This window comes from Saimiri boliviensis, chromosome 2, assembly GCF_048565385.1.
Source record: "Saimiri boliviensis isolate mSaiBol1 chromosome 2, mSaiBol1.pri, whole genome shotgun sequence".
In the NCBI taxonomy this organism is placed as follows: Eukaryota; Metazoa; Chordata; class Mammalia; order Primates; family Cebidae; genus Saimiri; species Saimiri boliviensis.
In genome coordinates, this window is record NC_133450.1 from 99,390,377 (window position 1) to 99,411,774 (window position 21,398).

Below are 21,398 nucleotides of genomic sequence, written 5' to 3' on the forward strand. Positions count from 1 at the left end.
TATTTAGTAACACATATATTTCCTTTTTAAAGATACAAAGTGAAACTTACTCCTGGAGTGCAGAAAAAGGGAAAAGGTATTTAAATTTTTTTATTATGATTTTAAACAGTTCAGTGACTTAACAGAATTAGATTATTCTTACTCTTTTTTTTGTATTTACAGCTGCAAAAACAGCCTTGAATAGTTTCATGCATTTCAAAGAAGCAACAGCAAGAGAAAAAGACTTATTCCGCAGCGTAAAGGTAAAGTTCTCCTTCAGAAAAGGAAAATGGAGACTGACAGTACAATTTAAAATGTTAGCAGGTTTCTTTTGTTTGTTTGTTTGTTTTTTTGAGACGGAGTTTCGCTCGTTACCCAGGCTGGAGTGCAATGGCGCAATCTCAGCTCACCGCAGCCTCCGCCTCCTGGGTTCAGGCAATTCTCCTGCCTCAGCCTCCGGAGTAGCTGGGATCACAGGCACGCGCCACCATGCCCAGCTAATTTTTTGCACCATTAGTAGAGACGGGGTTTCACCATGTTGACCAGGATGGTCTCGATCTCTTGACCTCGTGATCCACCCGCCTTGGCCTCCCAAAGTGCTGGGATTACAGGCGTGAGCCACCGCACCCGGCCAGTTTTTATTATTTTATTAGAAAATGCTGTCTTATTAGAAGCAGTAAAATCCTTTCAGCTAAAAATTTGGAAATGTTTTTCTTTTTTATCATAAAAGAAACATGATTGACCATATAGGATGTGAAGATATTCAGCAATTTTCTTTTTTTAGGACACAGATTTATCAAGAAACATTCCTGGCAAAGTCAAAGTGTCTGCACCTAATCTTCTGAATGTAAAAAGGAAATAACTGAAATGAAATTCTAAAAATATTTAAGAAGACCCAATTTTATAGCCTTTTGGAAGTTCAAAGATGAAAACACCATGTTACAGGACTCAGCATTATAAAAATGAACTAAACATTGCCTTGCTATATATATTCACCAAAAGGACTTAATTCTTGTTTTTTTTCCCCCCAGTTTTATATAGAGGAAACACTGGCTATGATAGGATTTCCTAAAATATTTGTGGACAGTTAAATGCTAATTATATGCATCTGTCGTTATTCTACATTTTCTTGAAATTTGGAGGTTAATACTGTGTTCTTTTCATGATGTAAAGAAACTGAACAGTGAAGTGGCTTGATTGCTTAAACTACTGACTTGTTAAGTCTACTGTATGTAACAGCTAATAATATATATATTACAGTCCAGCCATAAGGGTTTTGTTTTTTTTTTTTTTTGGTGCGGGGGAAGTTAAATATTTAGGATTGTGTCTTGAAAACTAAATATTGGAGTGGATTTTCTTCTGCTTTCACCTATACTTGTCAAAAAAGGTATTAGACCAAATGTAAAATACAAGTAGTAATTCTCATGACTCAGCTTAATAACTTGTAGATGGAACTGATATTAATCATTTCTATTCATTTGTAGACCTTCAGGTTTGATCCTAATTTCTTCCTTGTAGTCTCATTCAGTTCTGTACCATTTTAATTTCCATCTTTACTAATTAATTATCAATATAGCATGTTACAGAGTATCTTAACCTATACCAGTTAACCACTAAAGACCCCAATGCATTTTTTCTCTGTCTCCTAACAGAATAGAGAATGAAGTTATCATTATTTCCATCCTTTCATGAACTACAAAACTTTGTAACTGACAGAACGACACCTGCCTGTAGTCAGCATGACCACTTGTTCCAGTGCCTACACTGAAGCATTAAGGTCAAAGTACTAAGTAGCTGTTGATCCCTCCATACTTTATTTTCCCAGCTTAGTCATAATGTGAATATTAATGTTAAAAAAAATTATTATATTTACAACACTAGTTACATAATTATAGAGTATACTCTTGCCATTTAAAAATACCTGTTTTTAAAAAATGACGTCATTTTGTTGATGATGGTAAGACTATTTAGTGTAATCTTTCTACAGCTATATATCCTGAAGTTACCAAAAAGGAAATATAACCATTCTCTGGGCAAAAAGCCCAAACATTACTTTTCTTTTACTTTATAATAGAGGACAGCTACTGGTGTTAAATACATTTATTGTAAACTTTAGACACAAAAATAGGTTCTCTAGGCCATTCACATGCACGTTAAAACCAAAAGTTGCAAACTACAACAATGCATATAATTATACAAATGATGACAACTCTTGTGATGTTTACAGGATTGCTGTCCATGCAAGGTGATCAGAGGCATTATTTATGAAGCCTTAAGATCCAGAAGTGTTGTTACTACCAAACCTCTGATTAACACTGTGAAGTAAGTGTTTTGGAAGGCAGTTCCATGAGTTGGCTAACATTTCTTTAAAACAAATGACTGCTTCTAAACTTAGCCTGAAAAACGAATAAGGAAAGAGAAAAGTAATTTCACTTTACTGTTTAGAAGTACGTTCACTTGAAAATCTACCTAAAACATCCCTCTTTCTTAGATTTTCACAGGAACTGGTTAGTTGTAGCCGTGAAGTTCCTACTTACTATTATTGCCCTTAAATAATCCATAAACCTGTTTTTTTTCCTGAGAGTGGTTAAGTATGAAACAGAATTTGAAATAGTAAGTGCCAAGTACAAACTTACTTACCGTACAAGAGATTTGGGTTGAACTGAAAATATTAGTATTTCGTTACTGTGTGCCTGAAAAATAGATAGGAAGAACACATTTAAAAGCAAATGCTTTAAAAGTAAGTTTCAGTAATAATATGAAGTAGTATACTTACAGCTCTGTGATGGACAAGCAGGTTGTTGGCACAGCCACCAAAAACAATTACTTCTCCTTCATCACTGGCACAAGCTGTGTGCCATAACCTGCATTTAAAACAAAAACTTGAGTTTGAAGTCACCCAGTTGCTCATTTTATACTACTCAATGGGGCTATGAAATAAAGACTAGAGATCTTAAGGTAGTTCAGACCGAAACATCATGGTGAGAAGTAAAATCTTAAGTAGCAAAAGCAATCAATATCTTTTTATCTGGGTATTATGATTTTTTTCTCTCTGGTCAGTTCTCATTTATGCAATGAGGGGTTTGAACTGAATGATGTGTTCTCTAGGTCTTTGTTAGCAATAAAAATCGTATGGGAGCTGACTGTGGTATATGCCTTTTTCCATAGATAGGGCCAACTGGCTTTAAACAGAACATCCAAGGGATGGTGAAAGCCCTGCTTGAGTAAACAATGAAGTCCTAGGCCGGGCGCGGTGGCTCAGCCTGTAATCCCAGCACTTTGGGAGGCCGAGGCGGGTGGATCACGAGGTCAAGAGATCGAGACCATCCCGGTCAACACGGTGAAACCCCGTCTCTACTAAAAATACAAAAAATTAGCTGGGCATGGTGGCATGTGCCTGTAATCCCAGCTACTCAGGAGGCTGAGGCAGGAGAATTGCCTGAACCCAGGAGGCGGAGGTTGCGGTGAGCCGAGATCGCGCCATTGCACTCCAGCCTGGGGTAACGAGGGAAACTCCGTCTCAAAAAAAAAAAAAAAACAATGAAGTCCGAGAAAGTCTGGTAGTTTTTTAGAGACGTCAGTTGTGCAAATAAAGTCTTACTGGCATGACTATACTTGGTTTACAGGCTTGGGAAAAAACTGCAGGCTTTGAACATCATTTTGACTGTATCATTTCCTTTAGCATTTTGTTTGAGATTAACAAGAGAAAATCAACTATCAGTGTTTAAGAAGCTCTTCTCTTTGGCTAAGATTTGCAGTAGCACTGTGTAACAAAGAAATCATTTCTTCATCTTTGTTATACAGTGCTACTGCAAATCTAATCGACAGTTCTTGTTTTTCTCCCCCACATAGATTTTTTTTTTTGCGACAGTCTTGCTCTGTCATCCAGACTGAAGTGCAGTGTGCAGTCTCAGCTCACTGCAACATATACCCTCTGAATAGCTGGGACTACAGGCACATGCTGTGACACCTACCTAATTTTTCTATTTTTTGTAGAGATGGAGTTTTGCCATGTTGCTCAGGCTGGTCTGGAACTCCTAGGTTCAAGCAATCCGCCTGCTTCAGCCTCCCAAAGTGCTGAGTTTACAGGTGTAATCCTGTAATCCCACTACACCTGGCCTCCCATGTGATTTTTAAAAATTTTACCCATTCCAGCCATGCACAGTGGCTCACACCTGTAGTCCCAGCACTTTGGGAGGCTGAGGCAGGTACATCACAAGGTCAGGAGATCGAGACTATCTTGGCCAACATGGTGAAACCCCACCTCTAAAAATACAAAAATTAGCTGGGCATGGTGGCGCATGCTTGTAATCCCAGCTACTTGGGAGGTTGGGGCAGAAGTGTTTGAACCAGGGAGTCGGAGGCTGCAGTGAGCCAAGATTGCACCACTGCACTCCAGCCTGGCAACAGAGGGAGACTCCATCTCAAAAAAAGAAAAATTTTTACCCATTCCAGCACATTCATTTTGAGACAGTTTTGCTCCTGTTGCCCAGGCTGGAGTGCAATGGCACAATCTCAGCTTGCTGCAACCTCCACCTCCCTGTCTCCTGCCTCAGCCTTTCTAGTAGCTGGGATTACAGGCATACACCACCACACCTGGCTAAGTTTGTATTTTTATTAGAGACACGGTTTCACCATGTTGGCCAGGCTGGTCTCAAACTCCTGACCTCAGGTGATCCACCCGCCTCAGTCTCCCCAAGTGCTGGGATTACAAGTGTGAGCCACCATGCCTGCTGGCCAACCCTTACTTTTTTTTTTTTTTTTTTTTTTTTGAGACGGAGTTTCACTCGTTACCCAGGCTGGAGTGCAATGGCGCGATCTCGGCTCACCGCAACCTCCGCCTCCTGGGTTCAGGCAATTCTCCTGCCTCAGCCTCCTGAGTAGCTGGGATTACAGGCACGCGCCACCATGCCCAGCTAGTTTTTTGTATTTTTAGTAGAGACGGGGTTTCACCACGTTGACCAGGATGGTCTCGATCTCTCGACCTCGTGATCCACCCGCCTCGGCCTCCCAAAGTGCTGGGATTACAGGCTTGAGCCACCGCGCCCGGCCCCAACCCTTACTTTTAATAACAAACTTAGATGCAGTTCAACTCATTTAAGTGAAAAGCTTGACTATACATTTTAACTATGTGTCAATTTTATAATGAAACGAAGAAGCAAAAATAAAAATCCAGCCCTATTCTTCATACACAGATGATGGAAAGGAGAGCATTTGAAACTAGGATAACATTGGTTTCTTTTCTTTGAGAAGTATTTCAAACCTTAGTGAATGTTAAGATTTTTATAAATAAGAATGGTGGATATAATGCAGCAGAAATCTCAATTCTTGTATCTTGTACATATTCAATATAAGAATTGCCTTTAAATACCTTGGTTTTTCAGCATATGGATGATTAAACTGTATCCATTCATTTTTGCTGATGCAGTAAGTCCAGGCATCACCTGATTGAAGAAAAGAAAAAAGATCTATGAAATATGTTAGTGTGCCAATACGATAATGACATTTAAAGGTCACAGCTTTGGCAAGAAAGGTAATAAATCAGATCATGAGTATATACAGAAAGTTTATGTTCTTTTTTTCCCCCTGCAATTAGCCAAGTAAGCCCTTTGCATGTTACAGCCCTTCAGCAGGGCTCTTAAATGCTCCAAGGTTCTTCACTGAGCAGAAGTACGCCATGTAGTACAGTTACAGGTATGTTACAGGATCAAAATCAAACCTTCCAACCAACCCTATAAGCCCTCTCATAAGTCTCTCATCGACTCATTTTCAGCTATTATATATGGATGATATATGATGATTTGGTTATGATAGTTTTCAAGGACTTACTCAGTGGCTGTTTATCAGTGGTAAATCCTCCAAAGAGAAAAAGATGATCTGAAGAAACTGGTGTTAGTGAGTGCCAAGATCGGCCAACTGGGCATATGCCTTGTGGAATTCTGAAAATAATAGCTAAGTTACAATATCTGCATTTAGAAGCAGCTACTGTATTTTTCAGTTTTCCTTTAAAATTTCTATGTATGTGTTATGAAAAAGACTTCAAATTTAAAAAAGCTTCTTGGTATAAACAACTACATGCTTTATACTGAAATATTTTCTTTGAAGAGAGTCAACTTTAGACCTTTTCAACAAACACTGAGCACATGCTATGTATAAGGCACATAGTTATGAGAACTGGAAACATAAAAATTAAAATTCATTCCTTAAGGGCCTAGAGATCATGTTTATTTTAGTTACAGAAGAATTAAGCAACATTATTATATACCAATAGTAGGGAACATAGGGCAAAGACAATCTGAATTTTGAATAAACTTATCTAACGTGATACCTACAATTCATTCCACTCCCATGTATCCAGATTAAGATAGTGAAGGTCATTCATTCTAGCATCCTAAAAAAAGATAATTAAGTTATCATTTTGAAGAATTCAAAAGCAAATCATTAAGCTCTTTAAATACTTACTCGGTATCTGCCTCCAAACACAAAGCCTTTGTTTCCGACAGTTGCACAAGCATGGGCAGCACGAGGTGAAGGTGCTTTACCCTATTAAAGAGTCACATAAGCAAGTTAGTATGTAAGTGAACTTTTTATAAAAAACAGAGGAAAAATACCAGAGTCTCCTTTGGATATGGGATAAGAATATGTAAGGCACTTGAGCTTTTAAAAGTTGGAGTGTAGACTTCTAGACAACAACAGTACTCAAGCTGATTACCAAAACTGGGCATTTTAATTTTATGTTTTGAGATGTGTTACTGAATAACAGAAATGCTACTTTATTTTTTGTCTTTTAAAATAAAGGCTGGCATATTCATATGTGCCAGAGGGAAAATAAATCTAATATTTAAGTAATACAAATTGCAATATAGTGCTGAGTTATTTAATTACAGGTTGAATATTTGTAATCTGAAAATCCAAAATCTGAAATGCTCCAAAAGCTGAAAATTTGAGTGCCAACATGATGCTGAAAGGAAATGCTCACTGAAGCACTTCAGACCTTTAAATTAGAGAGGTTGGCTGTTAAGTATATCATGTAAATATTCCAAAATCTAAAAAAAAATCTGAAATCTGAAACACTTCTACCACTTAAAATGTATTAGATAACAGATGCTGGGTTAGTCACTTCATACATTCACTAAACTTCTGAGTTCTAGGTTCCTTGGAAATCATGAAAATTATGGATCTTCTCAGCTGGGCGCAGTGGCTCACCCCTGTAATCCCAGTTTGGGAGGCTGAGGCGGGCAGACCACGAAGTCAAGAGATTGAGACCATCCTGACATGGTGAAACCCTGTCTCTACTAAAAATACAAAAATTATCTGGATGTGGTGGCGTGCCTGTCGTCCCAGCTACTTGGGAGGCTGAGGCAGGAGAATTGCTTGAACCCGGGAGGCGGAGGTTGCAGTGAGCCAAGATCACACCCCTGCACTCCAGCCTAGCAACAGAATGAGACTCCATCTCAAAAAAAAAAAAAAGAAAAAGGAAAGGATCTTCTCTGCAGAAAACAAGAATGAATTGTCACTTTTTTTTTTTTTTTTTTTTTTTTTTTTTGAGATGGAGTTTCGCTCTTGTTACCCAGGCTAGAGTGCAATGGCGCGATCTCGGCTCACCGCAACCTCCGCCTCCTGGGTTCAGGCAATTCTCCTGCCTCAGCCTCCTGAGTAGCTGGGATTACAGGCACGCACCACCATGCCCAGCTAATTTTTTGTATTTTTAGTAGAGACGGGGTTTCACCATGTTGACCAGGTTGGTCTCGATCTCTCGACCTCGTGATCCACCCGCCTCGGCCTCCCAAAGTGCTGGGATTACAGGCTTGAGCCACCGCGCCCGGCTGAATTGTCACTTTTACAGTATCTTCCAACTTGAGTCCGCCCCCTGCCCCCAACCCTCTCCACCACCTCTAAGTATCCTTGCTTTAGCAATTCATTATTCTTTAGTAACTCACAGTAGTTATAGGCTGGCTCCAGGTAAAAGTTTCAGTATCTAAAATATGTACATGATCATTCCATCCTCTTGGATGACTGGAATTCTACCGAAAATAAAAATCTGAGTTATTTTACAAATATTTATAAAATTAGATAGTCTGCCGGATTACCAAAGAAAAACACACAAAACTTATTAGCAAACATACAATGTGTTGTTTCAACTACTAAGGAGGCTATATGCAAATATGAAACTTCACTTACCCAAAAAGATGTTTCATCAAATTCAAAAGTTCCCAGTACTTTATCTTCCGGCAAATATCCATACCCTCCAAAAAATATTAACCTGTTTAATAGAAAAAATCAAGAAACTAAAAATTCAGACATCCATAGGATAGGATACAAGCAACTTAGGTGCTGTGTTAAATGCTTTCATGTACTAATTCAGTTAATTTTTATATGGGCCCTATGAGGTATGTTCTATGCAACTGATTACTGGCTAAGGACACTTGAATGGTAAACCATTTTACATATAAAAACCCAAACCTATAGTGCTGCCAACTCACTTGTTTTTATATACCCAGACACCAAGTTTGTCCTTTGATGATGGAGGAATTCCTTGGCAATCAATTCTTTCCCATTGTAACACTCTGTCTGTAGACCTTGAATCCAGCATGTAGAACTGTCAGAAGCAGTGATTTCAGTTAGATATGGCTATGTGAAAGAAATTCAAGTTTAGCATATAATTTTACTGTGATTTATGGTAAGAGTGACATCTAAGCTGGGCGCGGTGGCTCAAGCCTGTAATCCCAACACTTTGGGAGGCTGAGGCGGGTGGATCACGAGGTCAAGAGATCGAGACCATCCTGGTCAACGTGGTGAAACCCCGTCTCTACTAAAAATACAAAAACTAGCTGGACATGGTGGCTCGTGCCTGTAATCCCAGCTACTCAGGAGGCTGAGGCAGGAGAATTGCCTGAACCCAGGAGGCGGAGGTTGCAGTGAGCCGAGATCGCGCCATTGCACTCCAGCCTGGGTAACGAGCAAAACTCCGTCTCAAAAAAAAAAAAAAAAAAAAAAAAAAAGTGACATCTAAATTCGGTACTACTGAAATTTTGACTGCTGACTGGCTGCCAGACTGCTCAGAGTCCAGATGAGGATTTTGTGACTGAATGCCAATTTCCTAGGTCACTAAGCACACAGTTAGTTAAATTTTTTTTTTTTTTTTTTTTTTTAAAGAGACGGGGTTTCTCTTGCCCAGGCTGGAGTGCAGTGGCACAATCAGATTACTCTAACCTAAACTCCTGGGCTTAAGTGATCTTTCCACCTTAGCTTCCTAAGTAGATGGACTACAGGCTTGTACCACCATACCTGGCTAAGACAGCCATTTTGTTTTCCCATTTTATTATTTATTTCAACAGGTTTTTGGGGAACAGATGATGTTTGGTTACCTACATAAGTTCCTTTGTGGTGATTTCTGAGATTTTGGTGCACTCATCACCCAAGCAGTGTACACTATACCCAACGTGTAGTCTTTTTTTCTTTTTTGTTTTTTTTTTGAGTTGGAGTCTCGCTCTGTTTCCCAGGCTGGCGTGCAGTGGTGCCATCTCTGCTCACTGCAGCCTCCACCTCCCAAGTTCAAACAGTTCTCCTGCCTTAGCCTCCGAGTAGCTATTTATAGCTACAGGCTTATAATTACAGGCGTGTACTACCACACCTGGGTAATTTTTGTATTTTCAGCAGAGATGGGGTTTCATCATGTTGCTGAGGCTGGTCTTGAACTCTTGACCTCATGATCCACCCGCCTCAGCTTCCCAGTGTGCTAGAATTACCGGCGTGAGCCACAGCGCCCAGCTCATGTGTAGTCTTTCATCCCTCACCCACCTCTCACCCCTTTCCCTGAGTCCCCAAAGTCCACTGTGTCATTCTTAGGCCTTTGCACCCTCATAGCTTAGCTCCCACTTAAGAGTGAGAACGTAAGATGTTTGGTTTTCCATTCCTGGGTTACTTCACTTAGAATAATGTTCTCCAATTCTATCCAGGTTGCTGCAAATGCCGTTATTTTGTTCCTTTTTATGGCTGAGGAGTATTCCATGGTATATATACACACCACATTTTCTTTACCCACTTGTTCACTGGTGGGCATTTCAGCTGGTTCCACATTTTTTGCAAATGCAAAATTGTGCCGATAGCCTTTTTTTTTTAAATTTTTTAATTTTTTAATTTTTAATTTTTTTTTTGGTAGAGACAGAATCTCACTCTGTCAGGCTGAAATGCAGTGGTATGATCTCAGCTCACTGCAATTTCTGCCTCTTGGGTTCAAGCAATTCTTGTGCCCCAGCCACCCGAGTAGCTAGGATTACAGGCATGCATCAGCATGCCCAGCTAATTTTTGTATTTTTAGTAGAGACAGGGTTTTGCCATGTTGGCCAGACTGGTCTCAAACTCCTGACCTCAAGTGATGGGATTATAGGCATAAGCCACCACACCAGGCCCTGATATGAGGACTGTAGTTATTTAATTTATGAGTTTTAGGATGGTATTACCCAAAAAAATTAGGTTTAGTAACTTTACCTTTAAATTCAATTTAACAAATATATGTTTAGTGCCTATTTAACTCTATACTTAAAAGATTAAATAGGCGAAGCACAGTGGCTCACACCTGTAATCTCAACACTTAGAGTGACTGAGGCCAGTAGATCACTTAAGGTCAGGAGTTCAAGACCAGCCTGGCCAACATGATGAACCCCCATCTCTACTAAAAATAGAAAAAAAATTAGCCAGACACTGTGGCACATGCATGTAATTCCATCTACTCAGCAAGCTGAGGCAGGAAAATCACTTAAACCTGGGAGGCAGAGTTTGCAGTGAGCCGAGATTGCAGCACTGCATTCCAGCCTGGGCAACAGAGTGAGACTCCGTCTCAAAAAAAAAAAAAAAAAAAAAAAAAAATTTAAATGTTCATCTTTCTTTCAAAGGGTTCACATCAGGCAATTGAATGTATCTGACCACAATATATCTATTTTTTACTTCTGAGACACCTAAGCTTCCTTTTAGTCAAACTTGTAACACACAATCCTAGCCACTTGACATGCAACTACTGTTTTTCTAACTACCCCAACAAAACCACAGCTTGTCTCCTTCCCCAAGCTTTTTCAAGTTGTGTTAGTTATTTTTCTCCCCCTTGGCTCTGCAATACATATGGCTCAATGAGAGCCTACAGATGTGCCTCAGAATCTTTTAGGCATAAAACCCTTTCTTCAAACAAAATACTAAGCAAAAGCCCAAAGTATAAAAACAAAAGTGGAGCTACACTTGTTAAAACGGAGAAGGAAGGGGCAGCCTGGAGCCCACCTAACACCATAGGCTCCTCCCACAGGTGTTTTCCAAGGCATCTCAAATCCCTAGAGTTTCTAGGAACAGTTTGAAAGCATCTTAGCCACATGTTCCATCCACTTGACATTTCCATAATTAATTAAGACATTTGCTTATATCTCTATCTTGGCTACTCTTTCCAATTTTATTATTCAGTTCAAGCATCACCTCTTCAGTCAAGATTTTCCTTGTTCTGTTTCCTCATCCTACCAAACGCAGTGTCAAAGACTTTTTCAGATTCAACAATACTTCCTGAGTTACTTTCTATATGCCAGGTGCTGTGTTATCTCTCCAGCAGATGCAACTGCAGTGGTTTACCTACTATATGTGTCCCTTCTAGAATGTGAGTTCCTAGAGATGGGAACTGTATCATTCATCTGTTTCCAGTGTCCAACCAAGTGCTCAGCACAAAGTGCTTACTAAGTTGCCAACTTAGTAGACTCCTATCAATTCACTTATTTGGCAACTCAGTAAGCACTAATATATATCATATGTATCATTTTTGACTGACTTACTGGTCTGAAAGAGAACTGTGGGCAAAGTGAATAGCAGTGTCTTTGGGCACCACTTTATAGGAATGTTAACAGGTAGTTTTGTCAGTTTTAATTTATCCTATAGCTTTCTGATTGGTTGCCTGCTCAGTTTTACCCTTCTCTCCTTACATCTTGTCTTCTTTTTGTCTTTAATTTTATTACCAGTGTTCATCTAACACTTAGGCATTCTAAGAGAACAAGTAGCTGCAAAAAGCACCAAGAAAAACCACCCAGGAGGTTACTGCATACAGCTTACCAACAAAGGTTGATTTTACATAATGCCTAGGCAAATACAGGTTGGCACACAAAATACTAAAATGCACATTCATATCATAATCAAATACACATCATTTTTAACTGAGACACAAATAAGTCTAGGGCTAACCTTTGAAATCTGCAGTTGTCTGAAAAATAATAATAAAAAGGCCTCAAACCATAATCCTTAGAAACACTAACCTTATTGGTATTGCCTCTTGAATGGTGTCCTCCAAACAAGTACAGCACCCTGTCTACACACACAGCACAGCTTCCTGACATAGAAGGAGGAACATCACCTTCGGTGTTGATTTTTTTCCTGAGGGGGAATTAAATGTATATAAGTTTACCAAAAGGGAAGAAATGCAAAACTCTATTTTTCTTCTACTTACATTCTCTCAATAAAAGAATAAATTGAGAAGGCAGAGTAGACAATGTCTGTAGGGTCTCTTTTAAGTCTGAAATTAATTCAAGGAATGTGCTTTTCCCTCTTTTCCATTCCACAGGCAGTGCCAGCTGGCCCCATGTGTACAGGCTAATGAGAGAGTCTGAAAGCCTCAGTGTCACTTTATTATTCTAGGAACATAACATTTTATATTTCTCAAGACTAAATTGTTTGCTCTTTATTTACAAGGCCATAAGTTGTTTTGTTTTTGAGTGTGCCAGGAGCCCAGAAAGAAAATCTCAACATTCCCAGTCCTGATAGATTAAGTCACTAAGTGTCTTTTCTTCAGTCACCTTTTAGCCATTCATATGCATCAGATTCAAGTCCTTTATATAAAGCAGGTAATGCCATGTGCCAGGCATTCCTGAGTGCTTCGTGTGTATTAACTCATTCTGAATCTAAAAATGGATCTGAATCAAAACATCTAAGCAATCCTAAGATTTAAAATTCTAAACGTATACTCCAGATCTTCTGCTAAAACTGCCAGATATATTACTTTATCTTTACTAAACTTAAGGTTTTAGAAGGCTCATTTAAAAAAAAAAAGTTAATGAGGAAAAAAATTTTTTTTTAAATAGAAACCAGGGTCTCACTGTGTTCCTCAGGCTGCTCTTGAACTCCTAGACTCAAGTGATCCTCCCACCTCGGCCTTCCAAAGTGCTAGGATTACAGGTGTGAGCCAGCATACCTGGCCTTAAAAATTATTTTTTAAAATACATAAATTCTCAGAGAATACAATTATAAATTTCCAATTCTCCGGAAAAAGCTGTTTCTGAGTAAGAAATGGCTTCATATTAACACTAATTTGTTATCTACAGAAATCATGACTTATTTTTAGCTTAGCTCTTAAATTTTTTTTTTTGAGAAGTTTTGTTCTTGTTGCACAAGTTGGATTGCAATGGCATGATCTCGGCTCACCACAACCCTCCACCTCTTGGGTTCAAGCAATTCTCCTGCCTCAGCCTCCCAAGTAGTTGGGGTTACGGGAGTGCGCCACCACACCTGGCTAATTTTGTATTTTTAGTACAGATGGGGTTTCTCCATGTTAGTCAGACTGGTCTCGAACTCCCAACCTCAGATGATCCACCTGCCTCAGCCTCCCAAAGTGCTGGGATTATGAGTGTGAGCCACCACACCCAGCCAAATTTTTTTTTTTTTTTTTTTTTTTTTTGAGACAGAGTCTCACTGTGTTACCCAGGCTAGAGTGCAATGACATGATCTCAGTTCACTGGAACCTCCGCCTCCCGGGTTCAAGTGATTCTCCTGCCTCAGCCTCCCGAGTAGCTGGGTTTACACGCACATGCCATCATGCCTGGCTAATCTTTGTATTGTTGTAGAGACAGGGTTTCACCATGTTGGCCAGGCTGGTCTTGAACTCCTGACCTAAGGTGGTCCACCCACCTCAGCCTCCCAAAGTGTTGAGATTACAGGCATGAGCCACTGCCTCTGGCCTAACTCTTAAGTAAGACTATTATGCTAATTATGAGATCTAGAATAAATAAAATATTTAAAGCACAAAATTCTAAGAAAGCACACCACGGGAAAAACTACTATGTAAATCCTCAACCATGGCTAACCCAGCATTTTGAGGAACACGTTAATTCTACCAGGGACGTGCTCTTGACTACTACTATTATGAAACTGGCAAAAGATCATTTCAGGTTATCTCCAGTTTATATAAAGGACAAATTGGAAGTCCTTTTGGTTTTTAAACAGAACAGACTACTTTTAAAAAGATTTGCATGCAAATTTTGAAGGGTCGTTAAAATATAATTTATTTTTGGCAGATAAAACTACACAGTCTAAAATGTAACAATTCTAACCATTTAAAATCCTTTCCTTATTCAAGATACAACAGAAAACTTAACATCTTGAAAAAAAGAAAAAGGAACATTATTTTTCCATTCTAGATTCTGAAGCCTCTACATCTATTTTAAATATTACTATACTTTATAGAGCCCTGAATAGAAATTTATTCTAAGTTCATAAAAGTATCTAGTAACTACAGAACTACTCTAAAACAAATGCTAAATTAAGCTTAGCAGCTAAGCTAAAGTAGCAGAAGAGTGTTTTTAGAATATATAGATAGCTTAGAATGGGTTTTACATATTTTTCTTTGCAACCACATCTGAATTGTTTTTTTTTTTTTTTAGAGACAGAGTTTCACTCTGTCACCCAGGCTAGAGTGCAATGGCACAATCTCTGCTCACCGCAACCTCCGCCTCCCAGGTTCAAGTGATTCCCCCACCTCAGGCTTCTGAGTAGCTGGAGTTACAGGTGTGTGCCACCACACCCAGCTAATTTTTGTATTTTTAGTAGAAATGGGGTTTCACCACGTTGCCCAGGCTGGTGTTGAACTCCTGACCTCAAATGATCCGCCTGCCTGGGCCTCCCAAAGTGCTGGGATTATAGGCATGAGCCAGCCACTGTGCCCAGCCCTTACATGAATTTTTTAGTCCCCCTCATAAATAATATCCACATTTACCATCTTCCAGTCTCCATGTTGTAGATCCATAGTTCTTCTCTAGGCAGATAGAAGTCATACAATCCTCTGACTTGATTACTCTAAGGATAAAAAAAAAAAAATTGTAAATATAAAAACATTTTAAAGAGGCACTACTGTATTTTTTTCAAATTGATCTTGAGATACTAATTATGAAATTACTGGTGGGGGCCAGGCGCAGTGGCTCAAGCCTGTAATCCCAGCACTTTGGGAGGCCGAGGCAGGTGGATCACGAGGTCAAGAGATCGAGACCATCCTGGTAAACATGGTGAAACCCCATCTCTACTAAAAATACAAAAAATTAGCTGGGCATGGTGGCTCGTGCCTGTAATCCCAGCTACTCAGGAGACTGAGACAGGAGAATTGCCTGAACCCAGGAGGCGGAGGTTGCGGTGAGCCAAGATCGCGCCATTGCACTCCAGCCTGGGTAACAAGAGCGAAACTCCGTCTCAAAAAAAAAAAAAAAAAAGAAATTACTGTGATAAAACGTTAAATAGGTCTTACAGTGCACAATCCTCCCCCACCCATGCCACACACTCAAGGTAAAGCTCAATACAGACAGATTTTTTAATTTTTGAGGTGGAGTTTCACTCTTGTTGCCCAGGCTGGAGTGCAACGATCTCTGCTCACTACAACCTCCGCCTCCCGGTTCAAGCGATTCTCCTGCCTAAGCCTCCTGAATAGCCAGGATCACAGGTGTGTACCACCAGGCCAGCTAATTTTTGTATTTTTAGTAGAGATGGGGTTTCCCCATGTTAGTCAGGCTGGCCTCAAACTCCTGACCTCAGGTGATCCACCCACCCTGGCCTTCCAAAGTGCTGGGATTACAGGTTTGAGCCACCAAGCCCAGCCTGATAGCTCTTAATTCAGAATTTTGATACAGCAGTTGCAATAGTGCAAGAAGTTAAGAGACTTCTTTTCCTGAGTCCAAGTGTAGCTCGGGCTGTAATGCAGTGGTGTGATCTCAGCTGGCTCACTGCAGCCTCCACCTCCTGGGTTCAAGCAATTCTCGTGCCTCAGCCTCCCGAGTAGCTGGGATTACAGGCGCTCGCCATCACACCTGGCTAATTTTTGTATGTTTTAGTAGATATGGGGTTTCACCATGTTGGCCAGGCTGTTCTCAAACTCCTGGCCTCAAGCAATCCGCCTGCCTCAGCCTCCCAAAGTGCTGGGATTACAGGCTGTATGCCACTGTGCCCAGCCAAGAGATCTCTGGGAACTGTCTAAGGCCACTTTATCCTGAACAGAACCATGCACCAAATTTCAGCTGCATGACCGCAGGAGAGATTACCTGTGCCATAGTCAGCAGGCTACTACTCAAAGGGCCTGATCCACACTAACATCGTGCATGGTTTTCTAGCCAAGCTATTCTCTAAGCAGCACCTATTCTCTAAGCAGCAACAGCGAGGGCAGAACTGCAAATATGTAAATATTAAATCCTTATGTAGAATTTTAGGTTCTTTGTTCGGCTCCATTCTCTTCAGGTATTAATTCCTAACACATAAACTGAGCCTACCATATGTCAGAGCTGAGAGCTATCCATGAATTGCTTTACTTAATCCTCACAACCACCCTAAAAAGTAGCTGACGTTATAAGAAATATAACTCTTTAGAGTTTTAAGTAATTTGCCCAAGATTATTTATGAAGTAATGGTGGACCCAGGATTCAATCCTTTCCCTGAACTTTAACAACTGCCTGACATTCCCAGCCTTTGACCTTCTCTGCCCACTTTCTGAACAGTGTTGACATAAACAACTGCAGTTCACGGAAAATGGGTGTCAAAGTCCAGTAAGCTTGAATATTGCACATACAGAAATGGAACAGTTGGCCACCCAAACATTTCTTTCCATTCCACCAATGATGAAGGGAAAGGCTGGCAACGGGCTGACCCAGAAGTGACCCACCTATTCTGGGGAGGAAAACTGCCTGCTATGTAGGGAGCAGAAGTTTACTGCCTTTGAAACAATCTCCAAGGACTTCTGTGTCTACTCTTCAGGGTTCCAGCCACCAGCCATAAATAGGGAGGGCAGTCTGTTTTAGAACCATCCAATTCAGTGATTCTGCTGCTTCTCCCTGAATCCGCCCCAATCCACCATAAGAAATATTCCACACTGAGAATCCTCCCCTGCCCGACTCCCAAAGTCTCATTCTCTCAATGCTGTAATTTTTAAAATACATTTATGAATTAGGTAGCTTAAACCAAAGTGTGACTGACAGGTTTCTGTTCTCCTGGGGAATTAATTTACATTTTTATAAGAGTGACTACATGGTCGCACCCCCCCCCCAAATTCTTGAAATTCTCTACCCCTTTTTTTTTTTTTTTTTTTTTGAGACGGAGTTTCGCTCTTATTACCCAGGCTGGAGTGCAATGGCGCGATCTCGGCTCACCGCAACCTCCGCCTGCTGGGTTCAAGCAATTCTCCTGCCTCAGCCTCCTGAGTAGCTGGGATTACAGGCACGCGCCACCATGCCCAGCTACTTTTTTGTTTTTTTTTTTTTTTAGTAGAGACGGGGTTTCACCATGTTGACCAGGATGGTCTCGATCCCTCGACCTCGTGATCCACCCGCCTCGGCCTCCCAAAGTGCTGGGATTACAGGCTTGAGCCACCGCGCCTGGCCTCTCTACCCCTTTCTAAAGTTTTTTTTTTTTTTTTTTTTTTTTTTTTTTTTTTTTTTGAGACGGAGTTTCGCTCTTGCTACCCAGGCTGGAGTGCAATGGCGCCATCTCGGCTCACCGCAACCTCCGCCTCCTGGGCTCAGGCAATTCTCCTGCCTCAGCCTCCCGAGTAGCTGGGATTACAGGCACGCGCCACCACGCCCAGCTTATTTTCTGTATTTTTGGTAGAGACGGGGTTTCACCATGTTGACCAGGATGGTCTCAATCTCCCGACCTCATGATCCACCCGCCTCGGCCTCCCAAAGTGCTGGGATTACAGGCTTGAGCCACCGCGCCCGGCTCTAAAGTATCTTTGAGAGAGAGTTTCACTCTTGTTGCCCAGGCTGGAGTGCAATGGCACCGTCTCTGCTCACTGCAATGTCCACCTCGCGGGTTCAAGTGATTGTCCTGCCTCAGCCTCCCAAGTAGCCGGGATTAAGGGCGTCCACCACCACGCCCGGCTTTTTTTTTTTTTGTATTTTTAGTAGAGACAGGGTTTCACCATGTTGGCCAAGCTGGTCTCGAACTCCTGACCTCAGGTGATCCACCGGCCTTGGCCTCCAAAAGTGCTAGGATAACAGGCGTTAGACATTGCGCCCGGCCGCCTTTCTATTTTCTAACCACATTCATTGGAGACTGGGGAAAACACTGCAGATGAATTAGGATTGGCAAAAATTACTTTTGCAGTTAAACCAAATTAAAGTATCAGGACAGCTATTTTTGAAAGCTAGCTCAAAAAAGGTCAATCACGGTCAAGTAAACTGTACCATAAGCTAAAACAGTCACAAAGCAAGTCATCCAAGGCACAGGCGTGGGGAGGGCAGAGAACATTTTCAAGACCAAAGAGGAATAAAAGTATTTTGTGGTAGGACTGGATCAGAGCCATCCCAGCAAACAAAATTCTAGATTTCCAAGGGAGCAGAGTAAAGAAAGGCAACTGGCTTTAAACCACCAACTAATCACGTTGTTTACATCTGGGGGATCAGAGTCAAAGAGCTGCACTCCGTAGTTAACTGATGCTGGGGATTTTTTTTGGTTACCGGTGGAGCTTTTCCATCAATTATCTTAATAGGGGTGTCTATTGAAAAACTTCAACCCAGCTGAAGCCAGAAGGAAAATAGTCCTGAGAGGTTCAAACAATAGTATGATGGCCATTTGCACAGGCGGCAAGGTTGAATAAGGTGATTCCTGTAACCTTTTGGAATTCCAGTTTCCCTGCACCTCGGCCACCCCGTAGGTGGGCAGCGGTTCCCAGCCCCAGAGGGTAAAGTCCTCTAGGCCGTCCTGATAACGCGTCTGAGTGACATCACACGCCGTCACCTTACACACTCCAACCCTTCCGAATAATGCACCGCCCAAACAACATTAACAGGACCTTCTCCAGAATAACGCTCCAATGGCAACAACGGGGGTGGGAGTGAGTTGGCTTTGTGAGCACCAGGTTGACGTGAAAGCAGCCCTGGAGACTCGAGACTGGTTGGGGACTCCAGAGAAGGAAGATTCCCGCGCGCAAGAAAAACCAACCAACGGGCAGAGTCAGCGGTGGGGCGCGCGGCGGAGCAGGGGGCGCCCTCGGCGGCCCGCTCTGACCTCCCGCCCGGCAGTGGCCGCGGACCCGCACCCGAGCCACAGCCGAGCGACGTCCGCCGCGGCCGGGCCACCCACTGACCTTGTAGCCGCCCCAGACGAACATGTGGCGCCCGTCGCTGACGGCTACGTGGCCGCTGCGCTCGGCGGGGCAGGCGAGCTCCATGGACTCATAGCTCTCGAAGGCCGGCCCCGGCAAGTCGTCCGGCCGCAGATCCTCGTTGCCATCAGCCATCTTGAGGCTGCACTTTGCTAACCAAGAATGCCCACACCCGAGAGGGGCCAAAGAAACAAAGGAAAAGTAGAGAAATGGACAGCGGCGCGAGGCAAGGAGAGGGCAGCGGCGAAGGGGACGGCGGCGAGGCCTCCCTGCCGCCGGCGTTCGCGCTTCCCAGCCTCCTCGGCTGAGGACGCCTCTCCGCCGCCGGGACACGCCTGCAGAGCGGGCACGGGCGGAGCCGGGCCCGAGACCCGGAGCACTGGGGGGAAGGGGGTCCGCGTCGGCCCGGCTCCCTCTCGCAGCCCGTCCGCCCCGCCTCCAGCAGCCCACGGCCTTGTTTACGCGGCGGCCGGAAGCCGCGGTTCCGCTTGACGCCGCCCGCCGGGCTCCGGAAGCGAGGACGCCGCTCAGCGCCCCCAGCGCCGGGTCCTCCCGCCGCCGCCGCCGCCGCCTATGGCGCGGGCGCTGCAGCTCTGTGGGGCAGGCGGCTTCCAGCAGCCCTTCGAGTCTTTTTTCGCCGAGGGAACCACAGGAATAGTGCCCTGAATCGCTCCCTGAAAGCTGCTAAATTTTAGCCAAATTGCCGCAAAATTTTTCTTTCTTCCCAAGAATTCCTATTCGTTTGATTCAGGGATGATCTCAGAGGGCGCACAGCCCCGACGGGGGCACCGGAATTGCCCCGCTAGGCAAGTTTCTGGCCTCGCCTTCGAGGGGAAGCCGGCCCTGCCGTCCTGCGGGTGCGGGGGCCGAGGCTCTGCTCACCCGCGGGGCCCAGCCGGCTCCCGCCCCACCCGGCGCCGCCTCCGCGAGGGTCTGACGTTGCCGCCGCGGCCGCCGCCGCCAGCCGGGCTGCAGAGTTGGCTGGAAAAGCGTTTCCGAAGCGCCCAGCAAGCTTTTCTTCAGAGGGCGGATCCCTTTCACGCACACACAGCTTTCTCTTATTTTCCATGATACCTTTCAGTTGGGCCAAAAGAAAATTAGGAGTTGCTGTAACCTCAACTTGATACCTCACCTGTGAAAATAGGGTGGGACAAAAATACATCTTCATTTCCTGATCTCACAGTGCCTCTAGAATTTCTCCTGTTTGGTGGGAGGGGCGTGCCTCATTATCCTCCATTTCCCTCATCTTCTGGTTAGGAGCACTCCGTAGCAAAGGAATACTTTGAACAATAAAAGGCTTTTTAAAAAATATATTTAAATGTTTATAGCCTGAAACTCTTCCCCTAGATGCTTCCAGTGCGTTCACTTGAACTCAAGAACTTGAAAGTCACTTAGGATTAAAGACTTCAGAGAAGCAAATCACCTTGAGGCTGTTGAAACCTCATGTGCTATCCACCCGGTTGGTGCCCGCATATCTGTCCAGCTCACAGGATTTCTTGCAGTAGTGTCTTCTCCCAGTGGAATTATGCTTAATAGACTTCGGGGTTACCAAAGTTCCTTGTGAACCAACCGTGTGAATCTGATCAACTCACTTAAAAACCTTGAGCTGGCTCCCGACGTCCTTAGTATGCTGAGTCCAAAATTGGTATCACGGCTGGGCGCGGTGGCTTATGCTTGTAATCCCAGCACTTGGGAGGCCAAGGCGGGCGGATCACCTGAGGTCAGGAGTTCCAGACCAGCCTGTTCAATATGGTGAAACGCCGTCTCTACTAAAAATACCAAAAAATTTAGCCAGGAGTGGTGGCCGGTGCCTGGAATCTCAGCTATTTGGGAGACTGAGGCAGGATAATCGCTTGACCCCGGGAGGCGGAGGTTGTAGTGAGGCGAGACGGCGCCATTGCACTCCTGCCTGGGCAACAAGAACGAAACTCCATATTAAAAAATATATGTAAGTATCACAGTGCTCTGCAAGATCCAGCATCGTCCAGCCCTGGCTCACCTTTCCAGGTTCGATTCCTGGCTGTCTCCTCCTTCCAGCTACATTACC

The 21,398-nt window shown here is 42.9% G+C and overlaps 2 protein-coding genes across 11 annotated transcripts in view; one reads left to right on the forward strand and one right to left on the reverse strand.

The window, feature by feature from the left end:
* Positions 1-1,185, forward strand: part of NEMF (nuclear export mediator factor) — a 79,527-nt gene extending 78,342 nt beyond the window's left edge. For 9 of the 10 annotated variants that reach the window (XM_074393976.1, XM_074393973.1, XM_074393974.1 and 6 more), the window contains 2 exons: positions 33-76; positions 163-1,185. In XM_074393976.1, coding sequence (XP_074250077.1) covers positions 33-76; positions 163-521 — 403 coding nt within the window. In that variant the 3' untranslated portion in view covers positions 522-1,185. The remainder of the gene's footprint in view (positions 1-32; positions 77-162) is intronic. The other variant, XM_074393980.1, reaches the window with a different exon arrangement.
* Positions 59-20,259, reverse strand: KLHDC2 (kelch domain containing 2). The gene is made up of 13 exons (XM_039468773.2): positions 19,334-20,259; positions 14,990-15,069; positions 12,261-12,378; positions 8,463-8,578; positions 8,161-8,242; positions 7,920-8,003; positions 6,442-6,522; positions 6,312-6,370; positions 5,809-5,918; positions 5,351-5,423; positions 2,756-2,843; positions 2,620-2,672; positions 59-2,375 (listed from the first exon to the last, which is right to left on the reverse strand). The coding sequence occupies exons 1-13, from the start codon at positions 19,484-19,486 to the stop codon at positions 2,252-2,254; spliced, it is 1,221 nt and encodes a 406-aa protein (XP_039324707.1). The 5' UTR covers positions 19,487-20,259; the 3' UTR covers positions 59-2,251.
* Positions 20,260-21,398: the final 1,139 nt, after the last annotated feature.